Raw genomic sequence first — 27,392 nt, forward strand, 5'->3', positions numbered from 1 at the left:
TTTTCAGAATACCAAAATGCTAATTGAGCGCTAATTGACCGCTAATTGAGCTTTCAGAATACCGCCCCTGATGTACTATTCTAGTCACCTGGTCTATACAATGCCTTTTGTTCTTAGAATTTGAATACTCTACCGGTAAAGCTAACGCAACATCTACATTTGAAAATGATAGTGCTTATCCTAATGGAAAATCACAAAGGTCATTTGAGAAAAGTTTATCATGAGCTAACCGTGAACTGGCTTATTAAATGATGCGCAAAAATAAATCCTAAATGCCCTGTGAGTGCAGTGTGAAACTTAAGTTAACAAGCTGATAAACTATTAAGATCCAGCAACCTGGAGCTAGAAAGATATGCATAGTTTGTTGTGACTTGTTTTTTAGCTATATTTTCCACCATACTACATATGTATATTTAAACATTTAATATCCCGGTAAAAAACACTTTCACATTAGGAAATTAGAAATTGATTATTTTTAATCACATATCAATAGTTTGCCTTTCTTTCATGTGACCTTATTATTGACTTCATACTAAAGCTTTACCTTTTCATAGAGCTATTATCACTCTCCAGCTGGGTCTTTTCTCTTGTGACCTTATTGTTGAGACCCTTCCATTCATCCAGCTGGGATCCCATCTCCGCCAGCTTGGCCTCCGTCTCCATGACCTGGAGCTGGAGCTTCTCCACCGCATCCTCACTCCTGGAGGCGCGGTCCTTCTGCACCCGGGTCGCTCTCTTCAGGGCCTCCTTGTCGGCGGAGGCCTTCTCTTTGGCAGCGAGGAGCTGTGCCCGGAGATGATCGGCTTCGAGTTTCTCACGTTCAATCTGGTTCTCAAGATTCTATGAGTGACAGAAAGAGGAACAAAAGAGTATGGTAGTAAAGTTGGCATGGACAAAGCACTTGGAAGAGTTCCTGGTTTAGAAATACATTAAACATTGCGAATGAATAAGAAAACCCTATATTCTTGATCTGTATAATCCCTCTCGTTTATCATACTTGGTCATCATGTCATCCACAGCTGATTCAAAAAGGAAATGTCCTAAGGTCATCAAAGACATAAAATGTCCAACTTAACAGTGGGGATGTAGTCAAGGCCATTATTTACAAGTCACGAGGTCGCTGGAGGAAATCTTCTCACATAGACCTTGTACACGTGACAAGGCTAGAGGCTACATCCCTGCTTAATCATGCACACAGGACAGTCATAAAGCATCAAAGACCACCTGCAAATAACTCAATTTCAATTTTATTTATCAACCCTTTAAAAATATTCCAGATTTGATACAAAATAACATATAAATGTATAGAAACAAAACAGTAACAACAACAGCCACTCTTCTTGTTTCCCTTGGAAGTATTTACAGACAAGTTTTACTTTTTAACGATAATGAGCTGGTGCCCGTTGCTGAAAGAGTTGCTTTTAAATGCAAGCCAAAAAATCAATCGCAAGTCCCAAATGCGCGCTGTTGATTGGTTGAAAATCAAGTTGCGATCGATTGCAACTCTTTCTGCAATGGGCCCCTGGAAGCTTACCCTGATCTGAACTGCCATGCGATTGCAGTCAGCCTCTCGCTTCCTGAGCTGATTCTGAAGATGTGCTCTGGTGGTCTCTGTCGTCCCATGGAGGTCCGCCAGGGATTTAGCTTGGGTCCTCTCTAGTTCAAGACTGGCCCTCATAGAATCCACTACTCTGGAACTCTCAAGGACCTCCAGCCTGAGGCTCTGGTTCAAGGCTTCAGCTTCGGTAAGCTTCTTCAAGAGGACATCTCGCTGTTCCGCTGCTTGGCTCTGATGTGACTGAAACAATCGGGAAGGATAATGACTTAACTCATTGACTAATTCTGACATTCTTCCTGTACACTTTAAACATTTTACGCATTGGAACTGGCACTTTACAAATATCATTAATATTACTATCATAATAATTATCATTACCATTATTGCTATTATTATTATTATTATTGTTATTATTAATATTATCATCATCATCATCATCTATATTTCAAGTTTTCTGCAACGAAATAAATCTAGCTTTAAGTGTGGATTATTTCATCTGGCTGCAAAGAAAGCATGACGATTAATCACAAGCAACCAAAGGACTGGTGGCTTTAACCCTAAATCTCCCGGGGTATTTTGATTCTTGTCATTCCCGGTGGGGGGCCATTATGGCCCCCCCTTAAGATCTCGGCCACCGATCGTGCGAGAGACGCAAAAATTTGCACGCTGGTAGTGTGCGATGTAATCTACAAGGCTGTATGGTAAAATTTTCCAAAATAATGAGATTTTATTTTATATGAATTAATTATGCTAATTTATGCATAAATCATACTTTTTTGCTCTAATTCACTAAATAAAGCTCCTAGAATGCTAATTTTTGGTAAAAATGTTCTTTGTAGCATTCTTAACAATCGTAATTCAAAAAAACTTTGGTTTGGAAATAAATTTCTTATGTATTTATTGTTTTATGAATTTCTTATGTATTTCTCTGTTTTTTTACTTTTTGTTTTTTATTGTTTTTTCACTGGAAATTGTTCCAGACATAATTCTGATCATAAACAAGGCAAAATTAATTAATTTTAATAGGTAAAAGTAGAAATAATGATACATTTATGAATTTTAGCTAAGTACGCAATTTGCATTGGATTTGTACATGAAATCACGTTTATGAGCAATTCTGGGTCTGACATGCACTTGCATAATGTTGCGTAATGTCGTAACCGCGTACCCGGGCGTCACAACTTTGGTCTCAAAATTTGCGCGAGAATTGAATGTAAAAAGTCAGTGAGCTGCGAGGTGAAAAAAATTCGCGCAGCAGATATATCGTGAAAATTGTTGAGGGGGGGGGCCATTATGGCCCCCCCCCCCGGGAGAATTAGGGTTAAGTCTTATCTTAAGGAACTGGTGAGGATTAACGCCTAGTATATATATGACACATGCACGGTTAGAAAACTTCTCTATCAATAGCAATATTAACTTACTAATCATGCATCATGCTTTTCTTATGTTACTATATTCTGTTATGACAAAAGGGTTTGTTTCCAAAATTTTCTTTCTGTATGACTTTTCTAAATAATATTGACTTGTGGAGTTTGCAATCAATTTTTTGTTTATAAAACTTTCTCGTATTCTCTGTTTACATTCCATACAAATCCAATATTCATTCATGCAAATGTTTACATTTATATCTGTTCTTTATGTCATTCAGGGTGCCACGTAATTCATTACTTCAAATACTTGTGGGGCTACCATGTTAAATATAGAAAAATGAATAGATAAACATACAATACATGTACAATACAATGCTACATTCATATAGAGCATTCAATAATATTTTCAAGCGCTAATACAATATATCATGTAATACATTAAGATATAATAATAGAATTAAATATTACCTGTCTTTTATGTTCATCCCGTAGCATGGCTCTAAGAGAAGAATTAGTAATCTCGAAATCATGCAGCTTTTCTAGGAGGAGGTGGCGTTGCTTTGCCAGCACTTTGCTATCTCTGGAAGTCATGTGCTTTTCCTATTACAAAAGAAAAACAAACATGGTCACATACTCTGATAACAAGATGATGTCTGTCCTTTGCTAGCGAAGATGACCACAGCTTCAAAAATTCTCGTGGGTTCGAAGAAGGCTAAATAAACCAATCTCCATCCAAAAGTCTATTGCGGTGTGGGCAAACAGAAGGCAGCAGTGGGGGCAGGCACAGCAGTGGTGCTTGCTCTGTCTTGACTCGTAGCATGACACACCAGACCTAACCATGGTGGACCCAGCAGAACGGTCCTTAGTATATACATTATCAATAAAGGCTTATGTGCACTGAATTGATTTTCTTAAAATAGTATTGATAACAAGAATATTCAATTTTCATATATAAACACTTAATACAACAGGATATCATCCCTAAGCGCTTTGTAGATATATATCACTACACATATCATCGGATTCTGACCTGCCACAAACATTTCTGTATACTTTAATATTATTTCCAGTTTGATTTGCATTAGACTTGTCTCAAGGTCCACTTTTTAATCAATATATCAATTATAATCTGTGACTGCCAAAAACATATTTACAATATTCTTTTTTTTTAAATAATTTATCACCTCTCGTAGTCTTTGTACCACATCTCTGAGTTCTTCTACTTGATTCGCAGCTGACTTGGCATCCATCTCAGTCTCCACAAGCTTCTTCAACAATTGGTCTCTTTCTGAGCTGGCAAGACTCCTCCCCAATCTTAGAGAAATGAGAGTGTAAATAAATGTGCTCATAAAAAACTAAAACCAAAATATCAATGATATGACATGAAAATCTCTGTACTGTTTGGATAGAACATTTAATTTCTATGCAATAATCAATCAATTAATCATAGAAATCAACCATATGGTCAAAGACTAAGCTTAATTATATAGGGTAATATAACCATTCAAATCATATTTATACAAAGGTTTCCTTTATAATGAAAACTGATTTAATTGTAAATGTACATTTTAAAGATGTGAATATGTAAAAGCAATAGTCCAATGTTACTTGCAATACTAAATCTGAACCAAAATTGAAGAAGGCTTTAATAGTATGCTTACTTTGAAGTGTCTGCCTCTTCTTTGAGTTGCTCCATGGACTTCCTCAGGAGCCTGTTCTCCTTCTCTGTCATATGAAGCTCCTCCTTGAAGCCTAGGAGCTCCTCTTCCTGCTCCTCCAGGACCCTCCTGGAAAGTTTCAGCTCCTCCTTGGCCCTCTCTGCAGCTCTCTTGCTCTTCTCAACCTCTCTCTATCAGAACAACAAAAGATATTTGCTACTATGTTTGATTAAAAGTAAATCACTTGATATGTTTTTTTTTAGCCCTTAACTCAATGATAATCTTGATCTGTCAATAACTGGACTTTGAACAAAATAAAGTGTGATGAACTGTGTACTATTAAAAAAAATGCATTGCATTGTTTACTATCACTTTTCTATCTCTAGGTAAACTCTAAATTTCTATACACAGGTCTAACAGTAGAATGTAAGACACTAAATTTAGAAAGCCACTTTCTGTCTAGCCTCTTGTCGAGGCCCTGGCGGCTGCTTCCAAAGCGAAGCGAGGGATATTCAATAGACGTCATAGCAGCCCTTCGCTCTCATTGGGTGATTTTTCCCGACCAGTTTTTGGTCGGAATATTGGTAAAAACAATAAAAAACAAAAGAAAGTCAGTGAAATTAGGCTCAGATGTCAAGAGGACCTGGCTCGCTGTGCTCTGCTTCACTATATTCCTCGCTTCGCTCGGAAAGCAGCCGCCAGGGCCTCGACAAGAGGCTACTTTCTGTCCAGAGACTCTGCAGGCTGTCACTGTACCGTAACTGATATATTTATCTCTCAAAGCAAATAACCGTGATCATTATGGTCAATATTTGGATTACGCATGGAATTAAAGTAAGTAGAGCTGTGTACTATCATCAGCAAAAGTGTATTGCACTCTGTACTATCTCTCAAGAAAGCAAACACACAATGGAGGTACTCCATTACCTGAGTCTTGAGAGAGCCAACTTCTGTCATGAGGCTATTGATGCAGTCTTCGTAGTCCCTGTACTGTTCCTCCATCTTGTTATCACCGTCTCCTAGGTCTTCCATCCTCATGGTAGAACTGGATCCATCTCTTGTTGGAGGCTGGATATCCAATCTTGCCCCAGATCCCTGAAGGCAAATAGATACACAGGTTATTACTTGTCATTTAGGCAATTATATTTCTTCATATCAATGTGAGCAGGCACTAATGGGGCATTGCAAGAAACTTGCAATCGATTGCAAGTCTATTCTTGGTCTGTAAATCAATCATGTGTCTATCACTTGAATGTAAATTTGCAATCAACTGCTGATGTGATTCTTGCAAGAACAGTGTAATCTGATTGGCTGTAGATAAAATCGATCAATTAATTGCAAAACTGCGACAGAATACTTGCAATTGATTGCAAATATTTTCATGCAATACCCCCTAAGTCTGCTATTAGAAAGCACAGTGTACATCAGAAGCAGCACCTATTATGCACTTAAAAATGTTTCTTATTCTTATTATCATTATGCATCGGTGGAGGTGCCGTGGCCGAGTGGTCTAAGGCGCCTGGCCATAAATAGAAAGTCTGGGGTTCGATCCCCGGCCACGGCAGCTATGCCCGTACAATGCTCTTTTACCCTGCTTTTAAATAAATGGAAATGCTATATGCATTATTGGTTACTTGGTGTGTACTTAAAAAAAATAAAAATAAAACACTCTTAGTAATGGTCTTCTGCGATTCTGATCATCTTTTTGTGATATTGACATTCACTCAAGACTCATATTTTCTGACAGACACTCAAATTTTAAGAGTCGTCTAGATGCTTTTGTACGTATAGTAGATATATGGTGCGATATACATGCTGTGATTTATCCTTATAATCATCACCTGACATAACCATCCCCTCATTATCGCCCGTCCTCATCATCGTCATAATCACTATCATAAAAAAGTAACATGATGAGGTTCATGTTGAAATTAGCTTCAGATCCTGATGCAAGAACTTTCTATTCATCTCAAAATTCAAAAGATTTCAACGAAAGCTTGAATAAATATCTACATTTATTTAGGATATATGTGGTAACCTTCATTTGCCTAGAATGAATTCTCTAAAGGAATTAAGAGACCGTTTCGAGACTATACAAAGTCCTAGGCTCCGTAACGCAAAGGTTTGCGATGAATTGCGAATATGAAAGAACCACACTGATTGGTACCCGGTCAGAATTGTAAACAGAGTGCGCATGCAACGATGATCTTTATTGGTCATTGGTATTAAGCGATTGAATGCAAACCTTTGTGTTATGGAGCCCTGGCCACCATTGCCAATATTATAAAAATACAGCTTTATATTTAACAAATTGTATGGTATTTATTGTATCATGCATCACAGTTACAAAGACTGAATTGCACATGGATATACAATATTAAAAATGTCTTAAAACAGTGTAATTATTTACATAATTAAAAAGTACACATATATCACACACTGAATGCAATAAATAAATAACATATTACTGCGTATTTAACCATACATATTATTTACAATAAAAAGGGTAATGTAAAACATACCAATAATTAAAACAAAGAGAAGAAAAAAGAAGAAGAGGAAGAAAAGAAAAGGAAGAAGGAGGAGAAGGGGAGAAGAAGGAGAAAAGAAGATGGAGAAGAAGACAAGGAAATATAAAAAAAGAGACTTGAAGCAGAATAACAAGAAGATAAAAGATCACATAATATATTGCAAAATGAGGATACAGAGTACTGATATGTAAAAGTAAAATTCTAAATTTGTTAATCATGGAAAGGTAATTATAAAATTCATTTAAAAAATTCAAAGAGACATGTTTAGTCCTGCAAGATGTAAGGACATAAATACTAGATAAGTCATCATAGATTTAAAATTTATATGAGCGGTCCATAAAGTTTTTAGATTCTGAGATACATGTACATGTACAAAATTTCAACAGTCTACCAATGATTATCTTCATTTTTTTCTCTATTGAGTGACCTACGTTCCAACTGAATTTCTGTCCTCTGGTACTCTTGCCTGGCGCTGGAACCCACGGTCCCCTTGCACTGCTTGTAGGACGCATGTTTCCAGCCGATCCTAAGGTTACATTGAAACGATTCTTGCTAGCTTTCAGTTTTTCCTGAAAAATGAAATTTTAATAAAAGGAATTGAAAAGACGTAGGTATTTCAAGATTCTGGCAGAAAAGTAGTACTTCGAAGTTTTTATATACACTACATGTACTGTACATTATTCAAACATGAGTTACAAAATGATTCAATTCAAATGATTTCAATTCATCCTATTAAAAAAACACTAAAAATTTAAATGAATAGAATTAAAAGTAAAACATTTGTTCACACCTGTACATATTGAGATATTCTGGCATAAATGCAGAATTTTAACATTCAAGTATTATAATGAAACAATAATACATGTACATCTCATTTTATTCTAACTCCAGCACATCTAATCACACAGGAAATTATAAAGACCGTTTCTTACACCAAAAAGTAACTTTTTTTATATTTTTACTTTGATGGTTGTGTTTTCATAAAAACATGCTACTTTTGACTTTAAAAGTTACATAATGAACCATAGACAATATGCATTAATAAAAAAAATGTTAGAAAATAAAATTAAGACTGTGCGCGGCCAAATCTCCAACTTTCCTGAATAAAAATAAATAATGATGAAAACAAACTGAGAAAAAAAATTAAATTCAACTCTTCTGGAAAGATAAATACTCTAGAAATTTGCATTTGAATAACAACAAGTGGAATGCCTCTGGCTGTCTCATCTGCATCACGCGATTCAACATAGCAGCATTGTTGACTTTGAAAACTACTATAACTCACACAAGATGTTCAGTCATACTTGGTTACTCTCATTTCCACGTTTTATGAACTAGACCAATACACTTACAGAGATAGGGTGGTAATTCAACAAATACCCCCAATGTGGCCAAAATTCATTGACCTCACATGACCTTTGACCTTGATCATGTGACCTGAAACTTGCACAGGATATTCAGTGATACTTGATTACTATTATGTCTAAATTTCAAAAGTCAGATCAATAAACTTGCAAAGTTATGATGGTAATTCAACAGATAACCCATTTAGCCAAAGTTCATTGACCTTTGACCTTGGTCATGTGACCTAAAATGTGCACAGGATGTTCAGTGATACTTGATTACTCTTATGTCCAAGATTTATGAACTAGACCAACATACTTTCAAAGTTATGATGGTAATTCAACAAATACCCCCAATTCGGCCAAAGTTCATTGACCCTAAATGACCTTTGACCTTGATCATGTGACCTGAAACTTGCACAGGATGTTCAGTGATACTTGATTATTATTATGTCTAAGTTTCATGAATCAGATCCAAAAACTTTTAAAGTTTTGATTGTAATTCAACAGATACCCACAAATCGGCCAAAGTTCATTGACCCTAAATGACCTTTGACCTTGGTCATGTGACATGAAACTCATGCAGGATGTTTGGTGATACATGATTGACCTTATGTCCAAGTTTAATGAACTAGGTCCATATATTTTCTAAGTTATGATGACATTTCAAAAACTTAACCTCAGGTTAAGATTTCAATGTTGATTCCCCCAACATGGTCTAAGTTTATTGGCTAAATGACCTTTGACCTTAGTCATGTGACATGAAACTCTACTAGGATGTTCAGTAATACTTGATTAACCTTATGGCCAAGTTTTATTAACTAGGTCCATATACTTTCTAAGTTATGATGTCATTTCAAAAACTTAACCTCAGGTTAAGATTTGATGTTGACGCCGCCGTCGGAAAAGCGGCGCCTATAGTCTCACTCTGCTTCGCAGGTGAGACAAAAACCATGACAAAAAATATATGTACATCAGTACATGTACATATGAAAATTCCCATGGATCTTTTTGTCTATTACAGTATCAGGGTAATACATAAGCACTTGTCCGATTGCCCCGGGAAAGTAAAATTTAGAGTCGGGCAAGTGTTTTGAAGTAGAGACCAAAACTACTTGCCCAAATGGGGCAAGCAAAATTCTCAAAGTAGAATGACCAAAATTAGGGTTGATGTTAAATATTGACCCTAATTTGGTCATGGCAGGCAAGATAAAATCACTTTGGAAAAAGAAATGCAATAACACAGTACTTAGAAGAGTTCATGTCAAAAGAGAGAAAAGGGTCAATTTTTTGATAAAACCGCAAAACTTTCTTTTGGAGAGGTAAATTTCAATGATTTTTGGGGGGCAAGTGAAATAGATTTTTGGGCAAGTATATTCCAACTACTTTAATATTTACTTGCCCGACTGGGCAAGTGCTTCTAAAAAGTTATGTAGCACCCTGCAGTATGTTACACTACACAGAAGAAAAGCCTACAAACACGATAAAGACTAGAATTAGAAAAAAACAACTTTGCGAGTCATTAGGAAATCGAGATGAGAAAAAAAGGCCATTATAGACTTTTCTTAAAAGGACACCATACAAGTAACTAACTACCTCTACAGCGATTGCAGAAGCTGATTTCTTTACTCCTTTCTTGACATGGACGTGGACCGGTGTCTCCTGATCAACATGGACGTGGATGGGTGGAGACGTCGAACTGAGAGATGATTGTACTTTATCAATTGTCATGGTTACCGTCTCTTATCACTGACAAAGAAAGGAGGAAAACAAAATGAATAATGATATCAGTCATTTTTATATGCATTTGCTAAATGATAGATTGTAAACAATTAGTTTCAGATCATGCCAAAATATGTAAGTGATGAAAAATTACCTTAGGCAGTTTTAGGCTGATAAACATGGCTGAAAAGTATTTTTCATACAGAAACTTCTCGTTTTGATATGATAATGAATTCCAAACCAATGTACCCATATCAGTTCGTTTCTAAGAAAAAAATATGATACTACTGAAAGTTTTAAGAATTGGGTTGTATTGTGATGACATTAATTCAAATACATAATTCAATAAATAATTTGTGAATACTAAGCAAAACAATCTGAAAATAGTGTGGTACAAAATATATAATTTGTTTGTTTGCTGGATTGCCGTTTTTCTACATTCCAGTAAAATACAAGGTTTTAATGCAATCAAACATGTATTATAAAGCCTGGACTAACATTAACGGTACTATGAGGTAGCCATCTACATACAGTGTCCATGTGTATCATTTGACTCTTGCAAAAAGGCTCCCAGAAATGATGTGTGATGCCGTACAACTTCTACACAGCAGTGATAAATGGATAAAAGCCATTCATTTTGCTGCCATGGTAACAGGATGCCCAATCTTGAATAGAGACAGGGTATTGCACCTGTCACACTTCCCCACAGCTTCAAGATCACCTGCTAGGCTGCACTACTATAGATACCCAAATTTATGCATTTACTTTCTACAGTTCTTGTCTTGCCAAAGTTGCAGTCATCAAATGCACATTTTAAACAGCAACTACACGGACCTATACAGCGCGTCCCAAAAAAATGTCCCTCTGATATGCGGCTTAATAACTTCCAAAAGCAAAAATTATTCTCAATGAAATGTATGGATATAGGAAGCCCATCTCATGTTCTAACTTCTATACAAATGTCATTGGTCTCGCTTCAGTGGTTTCGAATACACAGCCTATTATGTAACAGTGGTGCTTTTCAGCCCATTCCAAGTTTGTATGCATGCAACACTGCTTTGTGTTCTGCACTTTCTTGCATATCAACCCCCTTTGACCATTCTGACCAAGGAGATATCACCTCTATCTCTTTGTTCTGACCAAGGAATTCTTTGATCTGACCAGGGAAATCTCCATGATCTAACCAGGCTCATCAAATCACAACCTTGAGCATGCTCAGATGGGCAAAAACAGTATTTGACAGTTCATTTCATGTTTGTTAAACTGGAGATGCACAATGATTGAGACAATGGGTCATGTCTGTTTCATGCATAATTCCAACAATACTGCATTTTTGTTTTCATTACTTTTTTTAGTTAATTAGCTACTGAGGTCAAGTTCAATAATTTAGTGTAACTTTTTAAAAGAAAAGAGACAAAATTTTCCTTTTCGCAAAGGGTGATTAACTTGTGGATCCCCCTTTTTCAGCTCATTTTACTCCATCATTCACATTTTCTTTCAAGTTGGTGCACTGATTCCCCTTATCAATCATCAAACAAACTTGATTTTTTATGCTTCTTGTCCTGAACATGCTCAAGTTTACGATTTGATGAGCCTATATGATTAGGGAATTATCCCTGCTCGGATCCTGGATGTAAGAATGGGGGTTAACATGCCATAGACAATGAAGAAATGCATCAATGCTGCAAACTTGGAATGAGCTAAAATGCACCATTGTTACGTAACATAGTGTGTATTCAAAACCGCTGAAGCGTGACCAATGAAATTTTCAGAGAAGTTAGAACATGAAATGAGCTTTCTACTCGTAAAGATTTATTTGAAAATCCTACCACATTTTAGAATTAATTCAGTCCTATGTCAGAGGGAAATTTTTTTGGGACGCGCTGTACAATGAGTGGTTTCAAGTTCAGTTTTCCCAAAGCTTAAATCTAAGACCAAGGCCATGGGTCTTTGCTTCCCTATTGAATGATTGACCTCAATACATCTCTCATTGGCCTTCGATATTTGTGTCCCAATGGAATAATTTACAATAGAAAAATGCCCTTGCCCTGAAAATATTGTGCTTTTTTTAACAATAATAACAGAGTATTTCTAAAGCACCAAATCCACATTATGTGTTCAATGTGCTGAAATATACTTGGTATATTTCAGCACATTGAACACATAATGTGCTGAAATATACTTGGTATATCATTATTACCCCGGCTGTAGCTGAGCGGCCATATAGGCGCTAAAGCATTCAAGGAATAAATCCTACCGGGTACCCATTCACCTCACCTGGGTGGAGTGCAGCACAATGTGGATAAATTTCTTGCCGAAGGAAATTACGCCATGGCTGGGATTCGGACTCACGACCCTCTGTTTCAAAGTCCAAAGACTAATCCACTGGGCCACAATGCTCCACTTTTTTCATGCCTGATGTTTGGAGCACAATTTAGATTACCTTCCCGAGCTCCAATACTTAATGAGAGTTTATAAAAAATGATGGAAATCACATTATTGATATAGCTCTGGGGCCCTGTAACATAAAGCCTTTGTGTTACAGGGCCCCAGAGTAATTAATCTCTAAATGATATTGGTCCATCAAGATCATCGTTGCAAGCACATTTTGCTCAGTGACCTGAGGAGGAACCAATCAGAACTGATCTTTCAAATTAGTGATTAATAGCTAACCTTTGTGTTACGGGCCCCTGGAAAGGACCAACTATGTTTTTAAATTTGGTGAGCATTGTGCTAATGCACAAATTAGCTTTACACAAAACGGTAAATACAAAAAGCTACTATAGAGAGACAAACTAAAGCAGATTTATCTCTTGATCTTTACTAATATAATCTCACAATTACATGAAATATGATGGAAAAAAAACATTAAATTATATTACATACATTGCAGGCTAACTCCGCGCTTTGAAAAAACTCAGCCCCGCCACAAAACTAGGTACTGAGTTGTCCAATATCGGATCGCTGCATGTATGGTGGTGTGACCTTAATTTGTGCGTTAACTAATTTTGCACACAGTCGAATATCTTGAACAAGTGGAATGCCTCTGGCCGTCTCACCTGCATCACGCGGTTCAATATAGCAGCAGTGCTGACTTTGAATACTACTCTAACTCGCACAAGATGTTTAGTGATACATGGTTACTCTTATGTCCTCTTTTTATGAACTAGACCAATAAACTTACAGAGATATGATGGTTATTCAACAAAAAAACCCAACATGGCCAAAGTTCATTGACCTTACATGACCTTTGACCTTGATCATGTGACCTGAAACTCGAACAGGATGTTCAGTGATACTTGATTACTCTTATGTACAAGTTTCATGAATCAGATCCATAAACTTTCAGTTATGATGGTAATTCAACAGATACACCCAATTCGGCCAAAGTTCATTGACCTTTGACCTTGGTCATGTGACCTGAAACTCAAACAGGATGTTCAGTGATACTTGATTACTCTAATGTCCAAGTTTAATGAACTAGACCAATAAACTTTCAAATTTATGATGGTAATTCAACAGATACCCCCGATTCGGCCAAAGTTCATTGACCCTAAATGACCTTTGACCTTAATCATGAGACCTGAAACTTGCACAAAATTTTCAGTGATGCTTGATTACTATTATGTCTAAGTTTCATGAATCAGATCCATAAACTTTCAAAATTATGATGGGAATTCAACAGATATCCCCAATTCGGCCAAAGTTCATTGACCCTAAATGACCTTTGACCTTGGTCATGTGACGTGAAACTCATGTAGGATGTTCAGTGATACTTGATTAACCTTATGTCCAAGTTTCATGAACTAGGTCCATATAATTTCTAAGTTATGATGACATTTCAAAAACTTAACCTCAGGTTAAGATTTCGATGTTGAATCCTCCAACATGGTCTAAGTTCATTGACCCTAAATGACCTTTGACCTTGGTCATGTGACATACAACTCTAATAGGATGTTCAGTAATACTTGATTAACCTTATGGCCAAGTTTTATTAACTAGGTCCATATACTTTCTAAGTTATGACGTCATTTCAAAAACTTAACCTCAGGTTAAGATTTGATGTTGACGCCGCCGCCGCCGTCGGAAAAGCGGCGCCTATAGTCTCACTTTGCTTCGCAGGTGAGACAAAAACTGATGTCACCAACAGAAAAAGCGACCCAAAATTACTCAGTATAGTAATATTCTTGAATCACCAGTTTGCAAGGAGAGGTCTCCAAATAAGTAATTATAATGTGCTACCAACCAAATTTATGGCATTTCAACCTCCATCTTATATTATCTTACATTTGTCTGCTTGATTTCTTTTCTAAAGCTTTGCTTAACGATCGTGCATTAATTAAGGTCACACTTTTCAATGAAATTTTTCAGCCGAGCGCGCATTAGTCGATCGCCATGGAATTTTGAGATTGCGATACAAGCGAAACCCTTGACCTCCTTTATAATTACGTCAAGCAAATTTGACTTTGGGATCTTGCCTTTCGTTTGGTACTTATAATTCTGATTAATTTTATGTGAACTGTGAGAAATTTTGATTGAAAATCAAAATGTTTTTTAAATGTGCGCAAATTATGGTCACTCCGTCGTAAATGCATGCATAGACAGCTCACAGCCGTCTGTTTGTTTTGAGTTTTTGAAGTTTGAACATTAAAAAAACATCTCCATTGATGCAAAGTAAATGAGCTTTTGGTCGAAATGTTACTCGCTCGAGCATGCATTGCTATAGACAGCTGGTACATGTAGCTGTCTGTTTCCAGGAGTTTTTTAACATTTTTAATTTTTTAAAATTTCTCCTCGTACACAGACGGCTCGCGATTGTTCAGCCGCCATTAGGGGATTAACAATGCAAAATCCCCCCGACAGGGCTCATCGATTTTTGTCTTTATTTCATAACAAGTGGAATGCCTCTGGCCGTCTCACCTGCATCACGCGGTTCAATATAGCAGCAGTGCTCACTTTGAATACTACTCTAACTCGCACAAGATGTTCAGTGATACATGGTTACTCTTATTTCCCTTTTTTATGAACTAGACCAATAAACTTACAGAGATATGATAGTTATTCAACAAAAAAACCCAACATGGCCAAAGTTCATTGACCTTACATGACCTTTGACCTTGATCATGTGACCTGAAACTCGAACAGGATGTTCAGTGATACTTGATTACTCTTATGTACAAGTTTCATGAATCAGATCCATAAACTTTCAAAGTTATGATGGTAATTCAACAGATACACCCAATTCGGCCAAAGTTCATTGACCTTTGACCTTGGTCATGTGACCTGACATGCGCACAGGATGTTCAGTGATACTTGATTACTCTAATGTCCAAGTTTAATGAACTAGACCAATAAACTTTCAAAGTTATGATGGTAATTCAACAGATACCCCCGATTCGGCCAAAGTTCATTGACCCAAAATGACCTTTGACCTTAATCATGAGACCTGAAACTTGCACAAAATTTTCAGTGATGCTTGATTACTATTATGTCCAAGTTTCATGAATCAGATCCATAAACTTTCAAAGTTATGATGGGAATTCAACAAATATCCCCGATTCGGCCAAAGTTCATTGACCCTAAATGACCTTTGACCTTGGTCATGTGACGTGAAACTCATGCAGGATGTTCAGTGATACTTGATTAACCTTATGTCCAAGTTTCATGAACTAGGTCCATATATTTTCTAAGTTATGATGACATTTCAAAAACTTAACCTCAGGTTAAGATTTCGATGTTGATTCCTCCAACATGGTCTAAGTTCATTGACCCTAAATGACCTTTGACCTTGGTCATGTGACATGAAACTCTAATAGGATGTTCAGTAATACTTGATTAACCTTATGGCCAAGTTTTATTAACTTGGTCCATATACTTTCTAAGTTATGACATCATTTCAAAAACTTAACCTCAGGTTAAGATTTGATGTTGACGCCGCCGCCGCCGCTGTCGCCGTCGGAAAAGCGGCGCCTATAGTCTCACTTTGCTTCGCAGGTGAGACAAAAATATATGAAAAGAACTGTTCAGACCAAAATAAAGATTATTTATTCTGTTTTGGCCTGAAATGCACCAAAACAGGAAAAAATAAATTTAATACTTAGGACAAAAATTTACCTCGGCTTTCGCGCAACTCCCACTTCCTTGGTTTATCTGAACTTAATACATGAACATATGGCCATTGAGTCCCTGTCCAGATTGAGTTAGAACTTCGGTCTCTGTATCTGGTGAAAGGAGCCAACGGAGTTCAGCGGAACAACCAAATTAACAGAGACCAAAGCTTTTTTTGGGGTCTAGCATTGCTAAAAAATGCTGGTCAAAATTCCATCACCCATTTAAATTAGGTGTAGATATCTAGACAATACTTAAAACATAATCAAATCAGTTGCATAAATTTTGGTGGGGGGAAGATTTAAAACCTCCATTTCTCAACGCACGTAAAGTCTCACAAATTTAAACTGTCTAGATAAATTGTCAATTACCGGAAGTAAAGATTGCAAAACCTACATGTAGTATGTACAGAAGAAGTCCTTCATTTCCGTACCTGATGTGATAATGATGTGATTACGGTACATCAAATTTTGTGGTCTTTGAGACACGAATCCAGGGAGCTCCTCGTCCATGTAATACTAGGCAGACAATCCAGACATATACTCTCAAAATGGGGTAGAATGGGGTAGCAATAGCTCTCAGATAAAATTTTTCATTTTATCTCGCGTATAACTTTAATCTTGCGTACTTACAGATACACAATAGAGCAGTGCCTGCGTATACATGTACATACCAATCGCGTATCTAGCCATTGCAACACGGATGATTTGCTTGCGCCCCACTCATTCTATGAACAAGGTCATGATATAACCTTGATATTGCGCCCATGTTACTTTGAAGAACGGGTCGTGTGGTCCAGTGGTTAGAGCATTGGACTCATAATCGTAAGGTTGTGAGTTCGAATCCCAACTCTGCCATTGTCTCCACTTTGATAAAAAGGCCCGAGAGTGATATCTGTCGTCTATAACGTCAGCCACTATGACTGATTATACTAAACGTAAAATGTCTCATAGGTAATTGGTTGTATACCAGCTTGGTGTTTACCAGCAAAATGCTGTCCTGCTGAGTTCCTACGGGAGTTACCACAAACAGAAACAGAAAGAAAAAATAAATTTAACTTAAGAGGGTAGGGGCTATTTTAGAGCCGCGACGTTGATGTCATAATTATTTCTAAGTGAATTAACTCCAAATGTTGACATGAAAATGAAAAAAATATATATATACCGTGTCATTTGAGAATAACACACCGTAACATTATTCCTCTACAATCAGGAAGTATTTCATTAGACTTTTCTTGCCTAATATTTAAACCGTAATATTGTCTTTGAAATGATGCTTGAAAGATGTGATATAGAATTTGAAAAAAAGATAGAATATCGTCTTTTTTTTAAAGAAATTATTTGTAAAATAATAATTTTAATCTATAAATTAATCTTTAGAACGGCATCGCTAACCAGAAGTACGTAATACATAAGCGGTTCAAGGGTCGACGCCATTGTATTTGCGTTGTTTACATCGGTATTACATGTGGATCGAGGGGTCTACCGTCTCCGCGACATTGTCTGGTAAGAATCCTTTATTTTTCACCTTTTTCCCCGTTTTTTAAAACCTTCCTACGCATTAGGTGTAGAGTTAAATAAAATCACGACCAATTACGTGATTTTTAATAAAAAAGATAGATTTCCAAGGGAAATCCATCTTTATTATGGTCCTTCGCTTAAGACACTATTACAGACCATTTCAGACCATGATGTCGTCTCTGTTCTGGTGGAATGGCCCCACAAGAAGATCAAAGTAAAGCGTAGAGAAATTTATTTGTTGAAAAGGGGAAACTTTGCTAAAATAAGTGATGATATGGATGAGTACGCAGATTCACTTTCTGACAAGGTTATAAGAAGTTCGAGTGTTAATGATCTGTGGATAGGTTTTAAGAACTCCCTATCTTCTTCAATGAAACAGCACATACCAACAAAGTTGATTTCGTCAAACAACGACTTGCCTTGGCTCAAACATACTCACAAAAAACTCATTAATCAAAAGAGGAAAGCATATGATAAAGCTAAATGCACTAAATCTGCAGACGACTGGACTATTTTCCGACACCTACGCCGAAACCTGGATAGAAGTCTAAGGAAAGCACGCAGTGTATATCTGCGCGAAATGGGGGAAAATCTAACTACAGAAAACAAAAAGTCCTTCTGGAAATTCATAAAGAGCTTAAGACAGTGTTCTACTGGAGTAGCCTCTCTGAACACTTCAAGAAGTATTGCCGTAACTCCGCAGGAGAGGGCAAATGTCCTCAACTGCCAGTTCGAGTCTGTGTTCACTCAAGAGGACTGTCACAGCCTACCTACACATGTAACTTCTTCTTGTCCATCTACATGTATAACTAAAATTGTAATAACAAGCCAGGGAATTGTAAAACTCTTGAAAGAACTCAAACCACAAAAGGCACCAGGCCCAGATGGAATCCTACCATCAGTTCTAAAAGAATGTGCAGACAGCATTGCTCCAATTCTAAAACAGATCTACCAAAAATCAATAGATACTGGAGAACTTCCTGAGGACTGGTTAAGGGCAAATATCTCTCCTATATACAAAAAGGGGGATCGCTCCGAAGCAAGCAATTATAGACCTGTCTCGTTGACGTCTATTCCGTGTAAAGTGTTAGAACATATCATCCACTCAAACATTATGAATCACCTTGAGAAACATGGAATACTAAATAAAGAACAACATGGCTTCCGGAAAGGTCACTCCTGTGAAACTCAACTTGCAGAAGCTGTCAACGACCTGGCGGAGACTTTGAATCACCAGGGCCAAGTAGATGTTATCATAACTGACTTCAGCAAGGCCTTTGACACCGTCCCTCACCAGAGACTTCTTCTAAAGCTGAGACAATCAGGCATCACAGGACCCCTCCATATATGGATTAGAAACTTCCTTACTAAGCGGTCTCAGAGGGTAGTACTAGAAGGCGAAGCATCAGCCTCTGTTCCAGTAAGATCGGGCGTCCCCCAGGGTACAGTTTTAGGGCCTTTGTTATTCTTACTGTACGTCAACGATCTTCCCAAAGATATACAGTCACACGTTCGACTCTTTGCAGATGACTGTATACTTTACCGTGAGATAAAATCACAGGATGATGGGAAAGTTCTACAACAGGACATAAATACTCTGTGTAATTGGGAAGCTACATGGCAAATGAGATTTAACACCGATAAGTGTCATGTTATGCACATCACTCATAAAAGGAAACCCCTTCTAATCACCTACGATATGAATGGGAAACGTCTAAACGTTGTCACAAGTCACAATTACTTAGGTGTCGAGATAAATAGCAACTTAACCTGGTCGGACCATGTTAATACTACCATATTTAAAGCGAATAGGGTTTTAGGCCTCCTTCGAAGAAACTTGTATACTTGCCCCCGAAATGTAAAAGAAACAGCCTATAAAGTGTTAGTACGTCCAAAGTTGGAGTATTGTGCTTCTGTGTGGGACCCATACACGAAAGACCAGATAAGTAGACTAGAAGCAGTTCAGCGAAGAGCCGCTAGATTTGTCTGTAAAGATCACAGAAGAACCAGTAGTGTTTCCCAGATGCTGAAGTTACTTGAATGGAAATCTCTCGAAGATAGAAGGGCTATCTCAAGACTTACACTTTTATATAAATCTATAAATCATAGTGCTTCGGTCGACGTAGGTCGATACTTAACAGCTCCCTCTCAAGATTCTGTTAGGACACGGAAATCATCGTCAATCTCTTTTTCCCGACCAACAACAAAAAAAGATTGCTTTAAGTACTCTTTCCTTCCAAGGACCATGGCAGAATGGAATCTGCTACCAGTAGACATACGTGAAGCTAAATCGGTCGATGGTTTTAAGACAAGGCTTAACAAAATTCAAATGTCTACTTTCATCCGGGGGGCACATCATTAATTCAAATTCACCACTAGCCACACACGCCTGCAGCAATTATATCCCAATTGAGGAGTTTGCCTGCAGTAACAGGAAGAAGAAGAAGAGGACAACAGTGTCAAGACGTCAATGATGAAGATGGTGGGCCCCAAGTCTGCGCACCTAACAATTTGAGTTAAGATTTAACATGAATTTCTTCTTATTTCACAAAATCTTTCAGTTGATAATGTTCCTTACATCATAATGAGTTAGTGTACCAAATATCTCATAAAAATGTGAAAGAATATGATTTTCTTGGAAAAAACCTCGGGCAGTCATTTTCAAATTGAAAAAAAAAATGGTACCCCATGTCTGCGCACTCATCCACTTTGCACACGATTCGGGGAGTTTGATGAGAAAGGCTGCATTTTGACGCTGTCACATGAAATGCCCTGAATTCATTATTTTTCCACCATTTTGAGTCGGATTTTTTAATGAATACCTGTCTATGTATTGCATGTGTAAAGTTCGTGTTCGTTGCGTATCTTCTTTTACTAGAATATCGCAGATACGCGGGTGCGCAGACTTGGGAGACCGCGCAGACATGGGGGAACTGACCATACCGTATAGTAGGATGGGGGCCGGGTGTCCGGACACTTTATATTTTTGAAGCCTTCTTTTTTGTCTTTGGATTACGCTAAGAATATGAATTCAATATTTATAGTCATCTCCAATTTTGTTCTTTATAATATTTCGTAACATTTTGTACTAAAAATTGCTCAAACTTCACTTGTAAATTTTTCCAAATGACTTTCTAAAATTGATCGTCCGGACACACAACCTGTCCGGACACACAACAACTGGGTAGGCTATACGGTATGTCAGTTTGTCAAAAAACATCATTGCGTCATCAAGACTAGGCCTAGTGCAAGCGTATTTGAAGTAAAAAAATTGACGGAATCTCACTTCTTTGCTACACCACCTGGCGGAATAAAAATTATGAGAGAGCTATTCTAATTGGATATTGATTAAAAATAGGTGTCTTTACTTTAGTTACAATAAATAATTGTTCTCAGAATACCAATTCTGAGATATTTTAACATGTTTAAGGAAAAGGGTATTTTATCTCACTGATTTTAACAGTTATAGAATATCTTATTTTATCTGAGATAAAATGGATCTCAGAATACCACCCCTAGGTTACACATTACTTTGAATTTAATAAAAGTCTAAGTCTAACAAAAAAAGTTTGATTTGAATCATGACTCAAAATATGGGCAATCCTGTATTTTAGGGGTCTAAAACTAAATTGATAAATTCATGAAATTTGGAGTTGAAATTATTGAAACATTGTTTCTTAGACTAAGTTCAAAATCCTGCTAACTTACCAGATCAAGAATAAAGCGAGATAACCATTATTCTTTGAGCTCAGGCTGATCGGACAAATTATCACACAATCACCTGCCCCAAGTTTTATTTTGTCTTATTTCTCGGAGCGGCAAGCGGCTGCGACCCGTCGTTTCACCTCCAGTACTCTAGCCAAGCATCCCGGGCCGCTCCGGCTTGGTAATAGCCCAAAATTACGTAGGTAGGCCTATCAACTCAGGGTCGCTGGAGACTAATTCGCGTCGCGTCGGGAAGCGGAAACATGGGCGATAGTGAAATCCAGAGTTATCAATAGACAGAGTGGCGAAACCGGAAGTGTGCTCTGATTGGTCAGATATTTCATGGAACCCCAATTAGTTCCCTTTGCTTCCTTTTCTGCTGCTGCGATCTCCTGCCGTCTGAATACCCCTGGAATGGAAGTAAATTGAACTTTTTTCATCCACTCATTTATGAAATACCTCGACATTTTCAGCCCACAGATGTGTCTTCTGTACGCCATTGTAAGTTTTTTTTACATTGCAGCCAGAATATTCTAGATATATCCAATGTTGTTTTGTATATTTCGACTTCTGAAATAAATTCCAAAAAAGCCTTGGTTTAGTCAGAAATATTGCGATTTTGAAAGTATTATAATTATATATATGGCATAAGTCTTCTCATATGTTAGAATAAGTGTTTAACGTTGACTGATAAGGTTTATTTATATTATGACCTATCATTTCATGCTATTTTTCACAGAAATCCGTTATTTTTTTTACAAAAACAGTGCATAAAAAGCAGCATATGGGACTACCCTACATAAGATCCCTACCCAAAATAAGGAGCTGCGTCGCCGTAGCTTCTGCGGTGGCATGGAACTCTAGCCCACGGTCCGACCCCGCCTATTTTTAGCCACCAGCCTTGGCTGAGTAGTACCGTATGGGCACTAGTATTCAACCCGGCATGATTAAAAAATGTTGACATATTCCCCAAAATACATAGAAATTCAAATAGGGAATTTATCTTTAATTTCATACCTTTGTTATTTCCAGAGTAATCTGTTGTCAGTATTTTCTTCATCAATCTGTCGACTCGACTGTCTGTATGCGTGGAGTATTGAATTATGCGGTGATGGCCTTTTGCACTGAAAGGCTCTAGTATTCAACCTAGAGGGGATAGATAGCGAATCTCAAAAGGGTTTAGATTGCTAAATTAGATCTAAATCTATGTAAGTTTCTGGCTTTGATTAATTCCCCGTTTGGTCTCATCTCAAATGGTCTAGTCCGTAATCGGATGGGACAAGGGCAGATTGAGAGACATGGTCATCTTTCATCGCTAGGTTGAATACTATTACTAGTGCCGATGGATTGAATACTAGTGCCAAAAACCATCGCCAAATAATTTGATCGCCCGCGCACACAGTCGACTGGTTGATGAAAAAATAATGGAAAAAGAATAACCAGCATTTGCTCTTGGAAATAAGACGGGTCTGAAATTCAGGTAAATTCTATATTTCTACAGATTTGATAAAACTCTCCAAACAGGTTGAATACTAGTGCCCTTACGGTACTACTATGTAGTCTTGAGAACTCCATGATGATTATGGAGTCCTCAAGACTAAGTAGTATGAGTGTAGGTACCATTTCTTCTGTGTATGTTTAATTTTGGCACATAATTCATAAACACAATCTATTTTGCTACTTTTTTTCAGAATTTATACAGGCTCATTACAGGCCTAGGCCAGGAATTTCTGTATCTTTATAGTTTTAACTGAAGTAATTTTTGCTATGTTTTAGGAATTGAATTTTTTATATTTTTTTATGAAGATCTCTCTTTATTCCGTTGTCCTACCTACCTTATAGACAGCATCACAAACGCGTCCCACACAAGCATGATTTGATTATTGATGGACTCCCAATAGACATGACAGAGCAGAGAGGAATGTAGACAGAATTAACCGTCGTTTCTTGGGATTTCTTCAACAATTTCTGACATTTTACTATTGGTGAGTGAGCCAACACAATTCAGCGGAACAACAAAAATACTGAGACTGAAGCTTTTGATCTAAGAGGGAAGTAGAGCTAGAGCTCTAGTAGCTAGCCTAGCTAGATCTGACCCCAAAAAAGACTATGTACTATGAGTGTACATTTAGGTACCATTTCTTCTGTGTATTTTTAAGTTTGGCACATAATTCATAAACACAATCTATTTTGCTACTTTTTTTAGAAGTTATACAGGCTCATTACAGGCCTAGGCCATGAACTTCTGTATCTTTATAGTTTTAACTGAAGTAATTTTTGCTATGTTTTAGGAATTGAATTTTTTATATTTTTTTATGAAGATCTCTCTTTATTCTGTTGTCGTACCTACCTTATAGACAGCATCACAAACGGGTCCCACACAAGCATGATTTGATTATCGATGGACTCCCAATAGACATGACAGAGCAGAGAGGAAAGTAGACAGGAATAACTGTTGTTTCTTGGGATTTCTTCAACAATTTCTGACATTTTACTATTGGTGAGTGAGCCAACACAGTTCAGCGGAACAACAAAAATACTGAGACTGAAGCTTTTGATCTAAGAGGGAAGTAGAGCTAGCTAGTAGCTAGCCTAGCTAGATCTGACCCCCCCCAAAAAAAAAAAAATATTTTCAAAACTTAGTTTAGACTTGGACATGTTTTGCACAATTTGTAGACATTTTGATCTCGGTCTTCTAACTTTTATTGTTAAATAAACATCTATAGGCGACGCTTTTGCGACGGCAGCTTCAACATCAACATCAAATCTTAACCTTAGGTTAAGTTTTTTAAATGACAGCATAACTTAGAATGTATATGGACCTAGTTCATGTAATTTAGACATAAAATTAATCAAGTATTACAAAAGATTTTGCCAAAGTTTCAGGTCACATGATCAAGGTCAAAGGTCATTAGGGTCAATGAACTTTTGCCATGTTGGGAGTAATTGTTGAATTTCCATCAAAACTCTGAAAGTGTATGGATCTAGTTCATAAAACTTGGACATAAGAGTAATCAAGTATTACTGAATAACCTGTGCTAGTTTCATGTCACATGATGAAAGATCAAGGTCATTTATGGTCAATGAACTTTGGCCATGTTGGAGGTAATTGTTATAACTTTGAAAGTTTATGGATATATTTTATGAAATATGGACATACGGGTAATCAATTATCACTGACAAATATTAGGTCACATGTTGAAGGTCAAATGTCAATCACTTGATAGCAATTGAATTTACATGAAATAATTTACTATACAATTTAGTAGATTATGTCCCAGACATCATGCATGCCCCCCCCCCCTTCCATATAATCTCCCAAATTCCCGGTCTAGATATGGTTAAGTGTTTAGAAATTATAGTCCTGAGTGAATCACTGTCAACTAAGTTTCATATATGCTGTAATTTATAATCTTCTGTTTTTCTTTTCATTTTGACTGTTTGCAGAGGTTTGAAGATAAACTTTAGAGAGATGGTATGCTGCTCAGCATGGGGGTGTTCAAACAAGTCTGAAAGAGGCTTCAAAATGTATGGCTACCCTGCCAATCCAATTCAGCGGAGAAAGTGGCTCGACAAGGTTCAACGTAAAGAGTTCAAACTACTTAAAAACTTCAATCAGAGAAAACTCTGTGAGGTATGTTTTAAAGAACGGATTGATACTTTCTGTTTATGTTAGGTTTACTTTTTGCTGCTTTTCATGAGCTTGAAATTTTTATGCATTTTGTTTAATATCAGTTTTTGGATGTTCCATAGTTAAAGTGAAATCCATACCATTTTCATCAAATTGTTCCAGGTTGTAGAAGAAATACACCTAAGATGTTAAAACATTAAATAATAGGGGTTCATGTGCTTGTTTTAAAACTATCAGCACTTTTATTACAGTGTTTTTTAAAACAACAAAAACATGCCAAATGCTTTGTATCTATGTGAGGAAAATTACAAAACACTCTACCATTTATTCAAACTCTAGGTCATATTTGGCATACTTTGCAGCAATGCAGAGTATGGTACAGGTTTTTTGAAATTGTAGAGGCATTTAAAAAATTGTCCATGGAATATTTTCAATATTCAATTCAATTCAGTTTGTTGCCTTCATAAAATAACACATTGGATCTGCAGTTAGAGTGCAGCTAATGAGAAAAACAAGCTCATACCTTCACCTGTTCATCCATTGTGACGTCAGCGCACAGAGTGTAAAATATGCGCAGTATGTGAAAGCGCTGTGATGTAGCGGTTCTGACTCTGACTTGTAATTAGAGGGTCGTGTGTTCATATATCCCACCATGGCCTAGCGCCCTTTGGCAAGGCGTCAATCCACACTTTGCCACTCTCACCCAGGTGCTAATTGGGTACCGGTAGGAAACAACCATCATTATGGTTGGTTTAGAAAGTGTGCACCTAACAAGCTGCTTAAAATGCTAGGAATCCAGTGACTGGGTAATAATAATTGCGAAGCGCTTTGAACAGTCGTAGATTGATAAATTGCTACATAAATGTTATTATTATTATCATCATGATGCACAGAAACAACTGTGGAACGTCCTTAAATAGAACATTTAATTGAATATGCATGAAACAATTACACATACAAGGTAGATATTCAGTCAAATTTGTTGTTGTGACTGGATGCCAGATGCCAAATGTGAAACCACAACATTCATATTTTCCCTTTTTCATTTTGCATGAAATCTTGTAATTGTAGGAAAAAATAAATAAAGAATATAGGATTATGAACCTTCAAATAGCTATTAGTAATGAAATACTGCTGTATTCCAATTGACTTTTTATACCCCTGCCAAAAGAAGTTTGAAGGGGGTATTCATAATGTAAGAATTGGTGTCTGGTCAGTCAGTTGAAAATCTTGCACATCAACCTACTTTGTTGGTTTTCAACCAATTCTCATGAAACTTGAACACATATTGGTGTTGGGGTATAGATGAGCAAGAAACATTTTTCGCATGTGTTGGAAATGATGTTGCCATGGTAACAGTATATTATGGCAAAAATATGGTAAAAACATTTTACATTGAACTACTTCCTCAGTTTTTTAATAAATTCTCATGATAGCTCACACATTGGTCTTGTGGTTGAAATAGGTAAGACATATAAGTTGTGTATAACTTTATGCCTACTTCCAAGGTAAATTCCAGGGTAAATATATATATTTTCCCCATATGTTGGAGATTGTTGCAATGGTAACGATGAGCGGCATGAGTATTAATCATCTTCAGTGGGTAGTTTTAGTTGTTTATATTGTATTGTTTTTTGTATCTTGACTTTTTGTTTAAGAATCCAAATCATATTTTTTTCTATGGTTTTCATCACTTGAATATAGTACCAGAAATGAAGATCTCTTGGATTTTGGCATAGCAATTGGATAATAAATGCAATTTATGCAGCTTTACTTTGATATTTCTTTGCTTGTTCATGAATTTTATCAAGTATCACTAACCGTAAGTATATTCCATTTTTTATGTTATTATTCATTTCTATTATTTTGACTAACATTTAGTTTTGTTAATACTCCATTTCATTAACTCAGTTCTTTACATTTAACTTTTATTTCATCACTCAATTAAAGTTACTCTCTAACCACCTGATGGCTGTTACATATTTAAATAAACTCCTGTACATATTAGGATTTTTTTTCTATGATACAATATCCAACTATTTGAATTTTCCAAGGACCCTTTTTATGTTATGATAGCTGTCCCATCTTTATTTTTGAGAGTATAGTAAACATTAAAATCCACCTTGTTTCGCTACATATGATATGTAGTTGCAATTAAATGTTTATAATAAAAGAACTCATTATTCTTAACATTCATTTAATATATATTTAATGAATCTGCTTTGTATATTGTGAAGAAAATGTCA

The 27,392-nt window shown here is 36.7% G+C and overlaps 1 protein-coding gene across 2 annotated transcripts in view; it reads right to left on the reverse strand.

Annotated features, from left to right (window-relative positions):
• LOC121428687 (outer dense fiber protein 2-like) overlaps positions 1–21,788 on the reverse strand; it is a 39,398-nt gene extending 17,610 nt beyond the window's left edge. For both annotated transcript variants that reach the window (XM_041625491.1, XM_041625490.1), the window contains exons 1-9: positions 21,519–21,788; positions 10,057–10,209; positions 7,549–7,686; positions 5,514–5,681; positions 4,590–4,777; positions 4,113–4,242; positions 3,397–3,528; positions 1,535–1,798; positions 545–840 (exon numbers count right to left, since the gene is read on the reverse strand). In XM_041625491.1, coding sequence (XP_041481425.1) covers positions 545–840; positions 1,535–1,798; positions 3,397–3,528; positions 4,113–4,242; positions 4,590–4,777; positions 5,514–5,681; positions 7,549–7,686; positions 10,057–10,191 — 1,451 coding nt within the window. In that variant the 5' untranslated portion in view covers positions 10,192–10,209; positions 21,519–21,788. The remainder of the gene's footprint in view (positions 1–544; positions 841–1,534; positions 1,799–3,396; positions 3,529–4,112; positions 4,243–4,589; positions 4,778–5,513; positions 5,682–7,548; positions 7,687–10,056; positions 10,210–21,518) is intronic.
• Between the last annotated feature and the right edge of the window lie 5,604 nt (positions 21,789–27,392).

Source organism: Lytechinus variegatus, chromosome 15 (genome assembly GCF_018143015.1).
Source record: "Lytechinus variegatus isolate NC3 chromosome 15, Lvar_3.0, whole genome shotgun sequence".
In the NCBI taxonomy this organism is placed as follows: Eukaryota; Metazoa; Echinodermata; class Echinoidea; order Temnopleuroida; family Toxopneustidae; genus Lytechinus; species Lytechinus variegatus.